We start from the raw sequence: 15,655 nt of genomic DNA, 5'->3' as shown, positions 1-15,655 counted from the left end.
TTATGTTACAGCCTTATTCCAAAATGGATTAAATTCATTTTTTTACTCAGAATTCTGCACACAACACCCCATAATGACAACGTGAAAAATGTTTACTTGAGGTTTTTGCAAATTTATTAAAAAATAAAAAAACTTGAGAAATCACATGTACATAAGTATTCACAGCCTTTGCTCAATACTTTGTCGATGCACCTTTGGCAGCAATTACAGCCTCAAGTCTTTTTGAATATGATGCCACAAGCTTGGCACACCTATCCTTGGCCAGTTTCGCCCATTCCTCTTTGCAGCACCTCTCAAGCTCCATCAGGTTGGATGGGAAGCGTCAGTGCACAGCCATTTTAAGATCTCTCCAGAGATGTTCAATCGGATTCAAGTCTGGGCTCTGGCTGGGCCACTCAAGGACATTCACAGAGTTGTCCTGAAGCCACTCCTTTGATATCTTGGCTGTGTGCTTAGGGTCGTTGTCCTGCTGAAAGATGAACCGTCGCCCCAGTCTGAGGTCAAGAGCGCTCTGGAGCAGGTTTTCATTCAGGATGTCTCTGTACATTGCTGCAGTCATCTTTCCCTTCATCCTGACTAGTCTCCCAGTCCCTGCCGCTGAAAAACATCCCCACAGCATGATGCTGCCACCACCATGCTTCACTGTAGGGATGGTATTGGCCTGGTGATGAGCGGTGCCTGGTTTCCTCCAAACGTGACGCCTGGCATTCACACCAAAGAGTTCAATCTTTGTCTCATCAGACCAGAGAATTTTCTTTCTCATGGTCTGAGAGTCCTTCAGGTGCCTTTTGGCAAACTCCAGGCGGGCTGCCATGTGCCTTTTACTAAGGAGTGGCTTCTGTCTGGCCACTCTACCATACAGGCCTGATTGGTGGATTGCTGCAGAGATGGTTGTCCTTCTGGAAGGTTCTCCTCTCTCCACAGAGGACCTCTGGAGCTCTGACGGAGTGACCATCGGGTTCTTGGTCACCTCCCTGACTAAGGCCCTTCTCCCCCGATCGCTCAGTTTAGATGGCCGGCCAGCTCGAGGAAGAGTCCTGGTGGTTTCGAACTTCTTCCACTTACGGATGATGGAGGCCACTGTGCTCATTGGGACCTTCAAAGCAGCAGAAATTTTTCTGTAACTTTCCCCAGATTTGTGCCTCGAGACAATCCTGTCTCAGAGGTCTACAGACAATTCCTTTAACTTCATGCTTGGTTTGTGCTCTGATATGAACTGTCAATTGTGGGACCTTATATAGACAGGTGTGTGCCTTTCCAAATCATGTCCAATCAACTGAATTTACCACAGGTGGACTCCAATTAAGCTGCAGAAACATCTCAAGGATGATCAGGGGAATCAGGATGCACCTGAGCTCAATTTTGAGCTTCATGGCAAAGGCTGTGAATACTTATGTACATGTGTTTTATCAAATTCTTTATTTTTAATAAATTAGCAAAAATCTCAAGTAAACTTTTTTCACGTTGTCATTATGGGGTGTTGTGTGTAGAATTCTGAGAAAAAAATGAATTTAATCCATTTTGGAATAAGGCTGTAACATAACAAAATGTGGAAAAAGTGATGCGCTGTGAATACTTTCTGGATGCACTGTATTCTGTTGTACTTATTCTTTTATGCAGTTGTGTATCTGGGCCTTCCCCTTTTTATGAAGTCTTCAATTTCTTGCCCATCTTTCATATGGAATAACATCCATTTACAAAAAAAAAAAAAGAAAAAACAAAGAAAAAAATCGCCTGCCTGTCTTTATTCTGAAACCCAGAACTGAACTTTAGGAATGCCAGTACTTTAGAACCCAACTGAACAGAATAACAGGTTTCAGCAGGACTAACGCAACTACAAAGACTTCTGTGTAATATCCAATAAGCATTTATACATGACTAATTAAAGTTTATCAGTACGACACTGAAGGAACGGCTGCTGAAAATTGATCTTTGCAGTCGTGAATAATTAAAAATCAATCATTTCACAAAGTGATAACCATTAGAAACATATATTTATAGTGATAACCATTAGAAACATATATTTATAAGTCAAGTTAATGCTATATTAATAAAAAAAGGGTACATGTGACAGTTTCTATCAAAACCATGAACATTTCCGATCGAGTCCAAACTGTTCACTTGTCGGCCACCGTAGTAACTCAAGTAAATGATAAATACAAATGTTTCTAAATATAACGTCAGATAGTAATAATAAAGGGATGCGATTTATGTCATATATATATATGATTAAAATGTGTTGAAAAATGTTTCTGCAGCTTAATGCTTGCTCTGTGTGGAATTGCCAAGCATGAAATATTAACCGTCACCTATCTTTCAGTTACGTAACTGACGTACCGACAATACTGAGTTCATTTTAAAAAGTTCCACTCACTTTTCTTTTAGAAACCCCTAAAAAGGGAACTCATTTTTCATTGTGTGATACTACTACTTTTAATTGTCATTGTTTTGGATACTGTTCATTATGGAAGACAACGTGCACAGTAGTGTGAGAATAACACTTTTTTTTGTATACAAGTCCCTTACCTGAAGTGTACCTGGTAATGATTTCAGGGGAGTCCTGGCTCCGTGTCTGAATAAAACCTGCACGAGCTTCAGCTCGTATTCAGAGGGGCGGGCAGCGCCACCTACGTTGTCCAATGATATCCGCCGTTTTTCGTACAGCCAATAGGCACCACCAACCGCACAAGTGACGGACGCAAAAAAAGACCTTTTAGTCCAAGTTTTCATCTCGACAGCGTGTTAAAGGTGCCGATACGACAAAAACATAAATTAATTCGGCGAAATGAATATTTATCAACAAAAAAGAAAAATAAAGATAGTACAATAAAATAACGTCTTTAACGCAAGAATTATATGTCATTAGACATTTCCACACGTTAGAAAACTCATAATTCCAAATTCGGAGGAAAGATACACTCGACTAGAAACGAAGTCCACAACTATGACTGTAGCAATCAAAATGATTACTTAAGTTCCAAAAAAAAAAACGACCATATATTTAAGCCGTGGTTCAAAGTACTTCTAGCTAAAGAAAATGGTCCTCTACTTCCGAAATGCACACTGAGCAATCAGTGGCTGTTGTTACTACGAGCTTTCTGGGAATTGTAGTCTAGGTCGTGCGCACCGCTTATGACGTAAAACAACTGAAACGCTCACTGACGCGGCAATCGTCTTTTACTCTTTTTTAAACTACATTTCCCATTCAACACTGCAGGCCTCGCTGCCAATTTCTTTAAGTGGTGGACACTATCTTTTTAAATAATCGGGTAATGTCATTTATTCTTTATCTAATAATTTATGTAATTTGATTCATTCTAAGTGAATTCCTATTTACCGTATGCTCGTGTATATAAATAAAGCAATCTACCATTCAAAAAAAAAAAAAATACGCCCAAAGCGAAACTCACAAGTGGTCGTGAGCAGCAGAGGACGATGTTTTAACACAAGTTTTAATGACCATTTGGGAGATGATCATATTTTGGGTTAAATCAGCTTTTAGCAATTCACTAAAAAGAACTATTGTTATTATTATTAGCATCATCATCATCATTGTTGTTGTTCGTGTTATTTGGGACTGTATAGGTCGTCAGACAATAAGACTAATCCCTAATATAATATAAAACAATATAATCGGATATTCACTTTGAGTCCGAGTGTTCGTGGGTCTGTATTGTTTTAAAAATGTCTCGTCACCCAGGGCCGTTTCTGGCCAACAGATTGTACTATGCAGAGTGCAGACAGCGCAGGCGCTATTAAGGTGCGCAACACAAACAATTCTTTGTGTTCCAGTCTGGTCCGAACAATTTTTTCTAAATAGAATAAAGATAGGAATCTGTACATGGGGCTGCACTATTGCTCCCTAACCAGTAGAGGGCACCCTAGGCACTTGCCTAGACCGCCTATGCCCAGAAACGACCCAACACTCACTCATACCTGTCAAATTTAGTGTTCACGTGTCTTTGAGATACTAGGACCAGGATAAAAAATGTTAGTGTGACGCAACTATTATTAAGGCTTAGAATAGTCATGCACCCAGTAGGCTCTCACACTCATTGTTATTTTATTTTCTAGGAGTTGTAACCATAATAAAAAGTACAGTATTTATTTCTCCACAGTAACCAATTGGATATATTAAGACAGGAAAATACACTACTAAAGAAAGGGATCATTTATCTTAACAGCTGTAGTGGCTTTCAGTATTTTATACTAATATATCATGGAAGCCCATAGTAAGGTTGTCCTATATTTCAGTAGTGGTCAACTATTTTAACTATTTTAAGTTAAATGAAAATCACAAAATAATCTCAAACAGTTAAATATAGTATTTTTAGAATAATAAAACAATCACCCTATGATGGCCAGCAAGTTCTCCTCACATCACTGTATCAATTGCAATATTCCTGTGGGGGAGGCCCAACAAGAGATCAAGATGTAGGAACCAGTCTCACTGCTCCCCTCAGGGGACTGCCAAGTAAAACTGCAGGCTTTGGATGCACTATTAGTCCTTGCTGCTGAAAGTTTTAAAAACACAATATTTAAAAAAGCAGCTTTGCAAAACTTAAAGGGTAGCATAGTGGGGGGTTTTCAGCAGAAACCTATGGTCAGTTTAGCAGAAGTTGTAGCCAGTGAGAATAGCCACTGCTGTAAAGAGAGTGTGGAAAAGTCCAAGAGAAGAAAAATCTGTGAGGAGAAAGAGATTTGTAATAAAGAATAGATGAGAGAAATTTTGAGACAGTACATGATAAAACTGAGATATTGGGACATATCCAGAACATTTGCAGGAAGGTGCCTAGAGACTCAGAGGAACATAGGGTCCACAAGGTGAGATCTGAAAGGCCCATGGCAACATGTCTGCTAGTGTTAAATACAAATCATCAGAGGCATAGTTAGGAATTAATTTCATATGGGGACAAGGAAGTGCATGAATCATGATTCTTTCTACTCTCAATATGATGGAATTGTCATTAAATACACTAGCATTCAAAAGTTTGGAATCACCCATTTTCAAGTTTTTGAAAAAAATAGATACTTTTTTTGATAAAAGTACCATTACACTGATTTAAAAATATGCTGTCGCTCAGACATTACTGATGTTGCAAATGGCTTTTATTAATTTATAATGTATTAATCTAACATTACTGCAAAGCCCCATTATCAGCATGCCACTACGCCAGTGTCCTGATGTGGTGAACACTTTTAGCTCATCTGTAATTAAACATTTTTTTAATTCTAGTTGGTTATTAGAGAATCCTTTGCTGTTGTTTCAACACAGCCAAAACATGTTATTATATTCAATAAAGCAATTAAATCGCCTTTTCTTGGGCTGCAAGGTACTGGCATTCCTAACATTCAATTCTGGGTTCAAAAAAGCCAGCAATGGTCAGCATAAGTGGAGACATCTTAGATATCTGAGGAAGTAAAGGCATTGTTGTGACTTCTTGATGAAAACAGAGATAAGCAAAACTTACTTCAGGTTATCAGTCATGGTTACTCAAACACATTTAAAGCTCTTTTCCTCTCTGTAGCATCTCCTCTGATATAGATGGGTATGTTGTCTTCCTCCTGTTTCTGTGACCAGCTACTTAGCTTTGTTGATATTAGGGTAAATACTGTTGCCCTGTTGACTTCTCCTTTACTCAATTTCCAGCATTTCCAGCAATCACCTATTGACATATACTAACTTTTATTGCTTTCCCTGGCTCATATCTCCATTATGGGTGATTGCTCATCCACGTCCATTTTTGGCTACACTACTGCAGTAGGGTATTGGTTGTTACACAGATTGATCAAAAGTAGTACCAAAAAGAGCACACAGTGACGTTGTTAGGTTCAAACAAAAAGATCAGAGCGAGAAGCAAGGCAAAACAGTGGCATTAGGGAAAGGGAATACTTTTTGGTGCCGGAGAGTGAGAATGTGTTTTATGTTGGTCAGACACACAAGTAAGAATTTCACTCTACTCCATAGACTTGACAGCACTTGAACTTGAAAATCATTGTTGAAACACAAACAAAATGTCAGAAATTCCATACCTTCAGAGGGACAGTTTCTGAAATTTCTTGATTAAAGATGGACCTCTATGAAGGGAATCAATCATGTTACATCTCGGAAAGAGTGGCAGAAAGAAAGAGAGAATAGGGGGTCTTTGTAGAAAAGCCTAATGCCTTTCTCCATGAGTGACACCTGTATGCCACTGCCAGAGAAGCATCTATAGTGATATTCCTTTAGGGAACAGGCAACAACCCATATGTTGTCTTGGAAAAGTGGAATTTCTAAAGGCAACTCATACAATGTGAATTAAGAATCACCAGTTAACGTACAGAATTGTAATTCCTTCATCAGCTGCAATTTTTAAATATTCCGTTAAGTTGTTTGAGTTGTCTTTGTTTAGAACAATGCTTTTTTTGAGTAAAATTAGATTAAATAATGCACTGGATTGAACTTGTATTGATGATAATCTTCAAAGTAACTTGAGAAGTTTAACCCGTAGTAGGAAGATGTTTAGGTGAATATGAAGGAAGCTGAAGAAAAACAGGCATCAATGCAAGAATTCCACCCATCTATACATTATTGAATCCATTTTATAACACAGAACATGGCCCATGAGCGTGGTAATGATGACAATGGTGATGATGATGAGCCCAGTGCTGGCATGATGTCAAGGGAGAGACACCTAAGCAAAAATAACCTGATCACATCAGTGCTATAGCCCAGCATCACCAAAAACAGCCAACACAAGAAAACATTCTGCAAGAGGAAAGTGAGACAATACTCAAATGGAGTGATCCTGCTGTATTGAAAAGGTACTCTCTGAGTCAGAAACCCAAGTCTTTTGAGTTCCTCTTTGTCTTGACTTGCTGTGCAATTTGGACAGGTGTTTACATACTTCTATGTGAAACAGGGCATCTTTTTTTTTCTTTTCTCCACCTATCATCTGAATGTGCCATCTACAGAATGGCAGAGCTGTTTTGCGCAGTTTCAGTCTTCTAGTCATTTGCCTTTGAAGCAGCGTCTTCATGAAATTGAGGTTTGTACGCTATTGGACAAGGCAGGTAAGCAATCTGTTTAAAGTCACACCATCCTGTAAAAAATGTATGATTTTGCTCTCTCATCTTCTCCAACTTCTCACGTCAGAGGTAGCTATTTACAGATTTTGCCTGTTTGTTGTATTTTCTGACCGGCTTTGCTACATCTGTGACCTGCATACCATGTCTACCATAACATATTGGAACATTTTTTCAGATAGATAGATACATAGACAGATAGATAGATAGATACTTTATTAATTCCAAGGGGAAATTCACATACTCCAGCAGTGGCATACCGATAAGGAAACAATATTAAATTAAAGAGTGATAAAAAATGCAGGTAAAACAGACAATAACTTTGTATAATGTTAACGTTGTTATAATAATAACCCATCCATCCATTTTCCAACCCGCTGAATCCAAACACAGGGTCACGGGTATAACAATAATATATAATATATATAATAAATATTTATATTATATATATATAAATATATATAATATATATATAATATATAATTATATAATAAGCCTGTCATAACATGCTTATTCAACATAAATAAACATTCTGCATTATTTTGCAAGTGGTTGCGCAGAAGCTTGGTCTGTAGATTAAATTTTGTTAGTAAAATTTGTAGGAATGTGCAAGTGCTTTATTTCCTTTGTGTTTACCACAGAAGGACACATTTATTCCTAGATGTATTTGACTTTATATACATTTATTTAAATTTTAAGAATACTGTATCTGTTATTTGTATTATTTTTCAATTTCACCATTTTATGTGAAAAAGAAACATATATCTTTTCATATACTGTACACTAAACCAACATATTAGCTCTTGATTTGGGCAAAATCAGGAAGCAAGAAATTAAGGAGATGTTTGCAAATGGGTGCAGAATTAGCCTAATACATGAAGCATTATGTTGGGAAGATGGATGTTTTCCAAACTATGTGATGTTATAAATAAAATAATACGCCAGGGGTTAATGGTGGGTTTGCTGCTCTATTTAACTTATATAAGTTATCTATATTCTGTAATTATGATACTAACAAGCTGGTTAACACATAACAGTAAACTAATGGAATTAGTTGATATTTTTAAGTCAGCAGCATCATTAAAGGTAAAATTGGACTTTATTCAGACTTCAACAGATATATGGCAGGAGAAGTTTAAAGTAAATGAATGTAATGCTTTACACGTTGGAAGTAAATATATTTGATATAATTATATAGTGGGGATGTGAAGCTTGAAGGTTGTCCTTATGAAAAGATCTTGGCTTCATTCCAGTGGATTCATCATTGTCTACAATCAAAAGGTGTACAGAAGTAATTAAGAAGGCAGTGAGATGTTTGGTCACATAACATGCTGTGTCAAGCATAAATGAAGGTAGATTATCCATATGTTATGATGTTTTTAGTGTTTTTAAAAAATTGTTTGGGGTTGAACACATGAAACATTGGTCCCTAAGGGTTATTCCAAAGTCATAACCATTGTTTCTTTCCTCACCACCTTACAATTCTGCTGCCGCTGCACAGATCTTTCACAGCTTCCTCCACGAGGATCCATGTGTACACATCTGCCTTTTGCACTGCCTGCCTCCCACTTCGTACCGCTCATTTCAAGTCATCAGTAACACAATCTGTGCTCACTTTCACCAACTCTGTAAGCTGATCCAAGATAGGATCCTTCCAGAAACCTGCCTGCAGCCATACACCCAAGCCAATGGCTTTCAATAGGGCAGAAGGGCCCTCAAAGTGCACTCTATCTGTTCAACTTCACTCTGCATCATTTGCACATGAGTTGCAGAAAAAGAGTTGCAGATGAGTTGAAAATATATGTGGAACTAGCCTAAATTTTACTGGATGTAGAAGACATTTCACATTTTTTGTGTGAAGCTAGAGGTTTGCTGGTTTCACACAAACTGATTTGTTCATCTATAGCAATTATGAAAGTTTGAAGAAATTGAACCTTTTTAATGTAAGCAAATGACGATTAAGCAGTGACATTATTGAACTGTTTAAAATTATGAAGGGTATTGATAAGGAGTAGTAAAATTCGTCCATGCGTTTTTCACAGAAAATTTGGTGGGATCACCTGTGACCTTATTTGGCAAATTTTTCACTGAAAATTTTCTGTGCAGCAAATGTAGATGGACTTTTTTTTCCATAGCAACTCATAATTCTTTGCGAAGCCAGTATCACATCACAGAGCTGAGCAGCAATGCTGGATCGGGATGTCCCAATCTGCTCTACCTGCTAGAGCAGACGTTTCACACATGTGTACAGAAGCATACTCCACCTCAAACTTTATGATGCTGCCCGATCTGCTTCACACATGCGTGAATAATTTTCAAAGTATATATGCCTTTGGGATGTCATTACCCAATTGGTATTCAACTGGATTTTCCAAAAAGAAAACAAAAATTGCTGACAGTCCCCCCAAAGCATATGCCGCTGATCCTGAGCATCATAGCCTCTGTGGGTGTAAGTTAGTCATAGTGATAAAGTATCATTTTATTTCAGGGAATCATGGTGGCACAGTGGTTAGCACAGCTGCCTCATAGCTCAGGACACATTTTTGACCATAATAATCAGTCCAGTTTAGTTGGCAGACACTTTTGTAGCAAATAGGGATCTTATAAGACCATCTCACCATGAAAATCCACTTGAAACCAGTTTAGTTTCTCCTTCACCGTTTGACTTCAAAACATTTTGTCATGTTTGATGAAATTCCAAAACATTTCCATAATCAGGTGAACTTTGAGGCAAAGCAAACTCAGAGGAACTTGCTCATCAACAGTAAGCAAGACATATCCAGTCAATTAAAAAACAAACTGGGCTACATTTCTTACAAACATTAGTATTGTTTCACACACATAAACAATAGTTTTAAGAAAAGTTACTAAACGGTGTAATGGACAGATGTACTTTTGAGAGTTTAAATCTTGCCCACAAAGATTTTCGAGAAAGTGACAGGAGATTGAAGAACTAGGTAGGCCCAAATGGCCTATTCTCACCAAAATATTGTTATGTCCATAAAGATAAGATGTCTAGTTATGCAGGTGATTAACTTTCATATTCATGATGCTCATGACCATTACTCGAGGGTAATGCATCATGCTCCCCACAAAGTAGCAATAAGTGGACGCGAGTGGATCATGGTGACCTCAGGATGCTTGTATTTCCAATATAGTACAGTAAGAATTCCTCCAAAAAGTACTTTTGTACTGCACAAACAATTTGGTATGTAAGATTGGGGCAGAATCATTGCGAGGCAATATGGTTAACCCAATTTGTGGCTTTGTGGATGTGACACTGGTGACAACTGGTATGTTCAAAAAGGCAACCATGCACATCACAAAGCTAATAGGAAGGACAAGAAGCTGTTATACGTTCAACATTAATTCTTTTCATCATATACGGAGATCTGGCACCCACCATTAATTGTTAGGTAACCCTTCAGACCATGGGTCAATGGCATGAAGAGGTGAGACTGGATTAATAACATCCATTACAGCTTCTACTATTGATTACTTGCCATCACCAGCTGAGTTTGGATTGGTGTCAGGCATAAGAAGCCTGAAATGGATGATAAGCACAACTTCCTCCTTAGAGATGATAACCAGCAGACTTATTAGTGGAAACAAAATAGACTATGAAGTAATCAGGAAAGTATTCTCTTTTTTGTCTGATGAATATTGACCGAGAAGTTTGTTCGTGCTTTCAAAGAGACAGATCAAAATTTTGTGAAAACATCCTCAGTATATCACACACATAAAGTCTGCTTTCATCCAATATCACAGACAATAGGTAACACAAATGCAATATCCTTTTGTTAATAGCACTTCAGAAAAGGATTAAGAACTGCCAGTTCACCTCAAGGGCAGCATGGTGGCACACTGATAATGCTACTGCCTCGCAGAATAGAGACCAGGGTTCTCTGAAGCATGAGCAGCTGAATTTTTTCATATTAAAATGTGTAATATAAATTAGGAAGTAAGTGAAACAGTGTTTCTCTTCTTCCAGGGAGTAGTTGTTTATTATTATTATTATTATTTATTTGGCAGCAGTTTATTCAATTTAATCTGTAGAGACAGGTTAATGAATTTTCTCTGGGATACAGAGTGAGAATAGTGTGCTTATCTTTTGATTTAAAGTTTAATGCCCTGCATTATGAAAACAATGGGAGGATGATATTACCAATATCCTGGATAGAGATTTTTTATTCTTCTTCTATATGTAAGATTTCTGACTTTGAGCAGAGAACCTGAAATCAGAATGAAGGAGGCAATTCAAAATTTCCCCTATTTAAAAGGCCAAATGCAGCTTATTGACCTATAAGGCCTGAACCTTATCTCTCTACACTACTACTAAATGACTAACTGATCTTACTTGGAATCGGGGTCTAGCATAGTCCAGTTTGACCATAATTCACCTTAAAGATGGCCCAGCTGAAACTCTCAAGAGTTTTCAGTATTACAGGGTAACCAGTTTTCCCTTTGATTTTTAATTCTTTAATGTACAGTACCTATAAAAAGTATTCTTCTCTTGGAAGTTTTCACATTTTATTATTATACAACAGGCATAACAATGGTGTGGCGGTTGCGCTGCTACCTTGAAAGTAAGGAGTCAGGGGTTCACGTCTCCAGTCATCACTGTGTGAAGTCTGCATGTTCTTCCCAAGTCCACATGGCTTTCCTCTGGTTGCCTAGGTTTCATCCAACAAACCAAATTCTTGCAGGTAGGGTGGATTGGCATTAGTAAATTGGCCTGTGTGTATATGTATTCACCCTGCGATGGACTTCTCTCCCATAAAGATGTGACTGGCTTTGGTTATTGTCTGCACAGTCTGTCCAAACTGAGCCAGATTAGCTCTTTCAGGGTTATCTTAGGTCTCTTGGTGCCTCCCTCACTTGTCTTTTTCTTGCACGATCGCTCAGTTTTTGTAGATGGAACGCTCTAGGCAGATATACAGCTTGCCATACATTTTCTATTTCTTAAGGACGGATTTAACTGGACTCCAGGGGATATTCAGTGACTTGGAAGGTTTCTTGTCTCCAACTCCTGACTTGTGCTTTTCAATCAACTTTTCCTGAAGTTGCTTGGAGTGTTCATTGTATAGGTTAGGCCATCATTCTGACTCACCACAAGCTGGACCAGAATTTATACCACCATCAAATGAAACTCCTGACGTCAGACAGGTGATCTTTAGTGAACTCATTTTATGACTTCTAAAAATCAATTGGCTGCTCTAGTGAAGATTTAGTTTTGACATATTTAAAGGGAAGAATATTTATGCGATAATACGATTTTGTGTATTACATTTGTAACTAATTTTTAGCATTTTGCAGAGACCTGTTTTCAGTTTGATATTAAAGAGTCTTTCAGTGTTAAAAATGCCAAGTAAATGTATAAAAATAAAATATGAAAAATGATAAAGGTGTGAATATTTTTATAGACACTGTACTTTAGTGACAAGTTCTTTTGTTTTAATATGTATATAACAGTTGGTTTTCATTTATATCTAAAATAATGTTTTGCTTGAAAAATGTTTACATTTGCACACTGAAATGACTAAAGAAATGTTTGTTACTATAAATTCTTTATATTTTTAAACATTAAAATATGAGGTAGTATTACATAAGTGACACCAATAATAAGATTCCAATAGAGGTGTGAAGCTGGAATTCAAATGGAGAGCAGATCCCAAGAGTGTAGATACCTTAATAAGAGGATTGGTGCTAGAAACTATACTAGCCAGCACCAATGTCAAAAGCCAAAAAGGAGCAAAATTATAGATCAGTTTCACAATGATAGTTCTGCTTTATTCCAAGTAATTACTGACATTCCTTCCTTTCTATATTGTTACAAAAAAGAATCACTTTTGCCTAAATGTAAAGAGCTGTAAAAGTTAGTGTTGTTGTGTTTAAGAAAGAAGTTACTGGATGTGCAATTTACAGCCTGAACTTTGCTTTGATAAGTGTGATGTCTGATTGTGAAACATGAAACATTGTGTTCAAGAACTGACACTCAGCATAAGTTCCTGTGTATGATCTTAACTCATTGATCTTATAATGTATATCCTGTACAGTATTCTCTCCTATTTACAGTATGTCATTACATATCCACACTCCATATGGACTGAGCACTTCATTATATTAAATAACTCCCCTTTCAGTTCACATTACAGTCAGAATTTGATGAGACGTAAACTTTAAAAAAAATTGGACAATTGACCCATTGGCAAGTGATTGTATTCCAGTTTCTAAAGACTGGAATGTAGCAGATTATTCCTCTATAGCTCTTCACACATTCCTGGAAGCATTCTCATGCTATATTTACCCGATGACATGGTACATAAGCATACTAGTAGTAGTCAAAAACAGAATAATAAATGATTGCCACATAGCATTGTACCTAGTCACCAACAATTTTGGAGGACAACAGAGAGCCTATTCTACAGTATATCCATCCATCCATTTTCCAACCCGCTGAATCCAAACACTGGGTCAGTATATATCCTCTGACCAAACTGTTATGTCACCACCACGGGCTTGCAGTGTTAACAAAGCAAAAATAGATTGATTGCTTCATGCTGTGATAACTGGAACCAGAATTTATTGGACCATGTGACATTTTTCCATTTCACAATTGTCCAGGAAGAGTGAACGTCCAGTCTGTTGCTGATAGTCCCAACAAGAGTAGGACCCAGTGGGATATCTGCTACAGTATCCCACCCAGGACAGGATGCAGCAAGTTGAGTTTGAGATGTGCCATTCTGAATCCCATTGTAGTTTCTTAGAGTATTAACCTGCATGATTATTCCCAGTTTCCCTGCTTCTCTATTCTTTCAGGTATTTCTGGCCACTGGATGTTGTTTTTTTGAATGTCTACCCTCTATGCACCTTAGATCTTGTTGAATATGAAAACCCCAGCTGGATGGCTGTGTCTGACATGCTGGATCGATGCTGTTGGACCATTGCCTTGCTGAAGTTCACAAATGTAGAATGATCAGTCATCTTCGGCATTTGTCAGACTTGCTCAAAGCATGAGGTGTACCTTGTGAGATCTTCACAGACCTTGAACTGAAGTGTCATATAGTGCATAATAAGGTGGCCACTTACAAAATAGTTTGGACAGGATCACATGCAAGAAACTGGGGGAAATAAAATTTCGTGGGAATGTTCCACATATAAGGAGGAAGGCATCTACCACTCAAATATGGTCACCCTGTTTAAAGATGGTTCATTTTCATAGCAGCAGTATTATTTTTCATACAGTTAAGTCATCTGTTCTCACTCTACTACTGGATCCACTTGCTTTACTGAGTCTGCACTTTCCCTTTAAAAAGCTGTCAATATATACAGTGGGTGTTGCATTAGATTCGTTACAGCCTTGCATATAATTCATGTGCAGAAAATCTTCCTGACCCAGGTTATCACTGCTTCTATGAAGCTCTGTTGCCAGATTGACTGAGTTTTGCTGGTGAGCCATCTTGTCACTGAATGTCTGGCAATGGGAAGTTGGTTGCACAAGGCATTGATCAAAGTCTGGCGGTGGTGTGCAGGCCTGTGCAATTTTGCCTTGGCCTTCATTGGTGGCAGGGATTGCATCATCTTGTGAGGGCGGCACTTTATAGCTCTGTAAACATTCTTTCACTTTCTTCCAGCCAAGATGGTAAAGTTCGAGTAAACTCAACAAAAGTGACAGTGCAGCAACAACAAGCATAAATACAATGAATACATTCTTCTCAGTTGGCCTGGATACATAGCAGTTGACAGCATTTGGGCAAGGTGAGGAGTGGCAGACATAAAGCACTTTAAGTAATATGCCGTACAAATAATACTGGCCCAAAATGAAAGCCACTTCAATGAAGGTTCTTATGATGATACTAAACACATATGTTTTGAGTAAAGCTCCCTTCAATGGAATCTTCACAATAGGTTCTTCTGTTTCTTCGGGATACTCCTTATGCCTTGGAGGTGATCTTTCACTGTCTTCATTCTGCATCCTCTTTTGCTCCATATGAACCAAATGTAAAGCATGTACCATGTAGATTAGTGAGGGGGTGGAAACAAATATAAACTGGAGAACCCAATAACGGATGTGGGAGATTGGGAACATCTTATCATAGCAAACATTTGTGCAACCAGGCTGAAGGGTGTCGCATAGGAAGTCAGTCCGCTCATCGCCCCAGGAAGACTCAGCTGCTGTGCCTAAGACTAGGATACGGAAAATGAATAAAACAGTCAGCCAGACCTTTCCCACCATTGTTGAGTACTGTTGAACTTTATCGAGAACATTTCCTAAGAAGGTCCAGTCACCCATCACTGCTCAGCCCAATGTGTAAAGTTCTAGTAGGAAAAAAACAAAGGTTTAATTATTTTATAGCATTGTTAGCATAACTTTGGTACATTTTAAATATGTGGAAGTTAATGTGGAACCTTAATTTAATGTTCAATTCATTTTCAATCAAAATTTTAAGGGCATTTTCATTTCTCGTAGCATATTGCTAATAACACATTATGCGTACTGTATATCTCTAAACAAAAATTTAAACACTGGTTCAGAATGATCACCCCAAGATAAGTTCTCTACTCCCAGCTGAGTTGAGGTGCAAGACCT

The 15,655-nt window shown here is 37.9% G+C and overlaps 2 protein-coding genes across 3 annotated transcripts in view; both read right to left on the bottom strand.

Annotated features, from left to right (window-relative positions):
* The window catches only part of acp6 (acid phosphatase 6, lysophosphatidic), a 40,659-nt gene extending 37,604 nt beyond the window's left edge, over positions 1–3,055 (bottom strand). For both annotated transcript variants that reach the window (XM_028800791.2, XM_051926209.1), the window contains exon 1: positions 2,527–3,055. In XM_028800791.2, the coding sequence (XP_028656624.2) occupies positions 2,527–2,730 (204 nt within the window). In that variant the 5' untranslated portion in view covers positions 2,731–3,055. The remainder of the gene's footprint in view (positions 1–2,526) is intronic.
* A 10,496-nt stretch (positions 3,056–13,551) lies between these two features.
* Positions 13,552–15,399, bottom strand: gja5b (gap junction protein, alpha 5b). Its single transcript, XM_028800789.2, has one exon. It carries the CDS (start codon positions 15,356–15,358, stop codon positions 14,303–14,305), a length of 1,056 nt encoding a protein of 351 aa, XP_028656622.1. The 5' UTR covers positions 15,359–15,399; the 3' UTR covers positions 13,552–14,302.
* Between the last annotated feature and the right edge of the window lie 256 nt (positions 15,400–15,655).

Source organism: Erpetoichthys calabaricus, chromosome 4 (genome assembly GCF_900747795.2).
Source record: "Erpetoichthys calabaricus chromosome 4, fErpCal1.3, whole genome shotgun sequence".
In the NCBI taxonomy this organism is placed as follows: Eukaryota; Metazoa; Chordata; class Cladistia; order Polypteriformes; family Polypteridae; genus Erpetoichthys; species Erpetoichthys calabaricus.
Note: the sequence above shows the minus strand (reverse complement) of the source record. Positions and strands in the feature narration are given on the sequence as shown.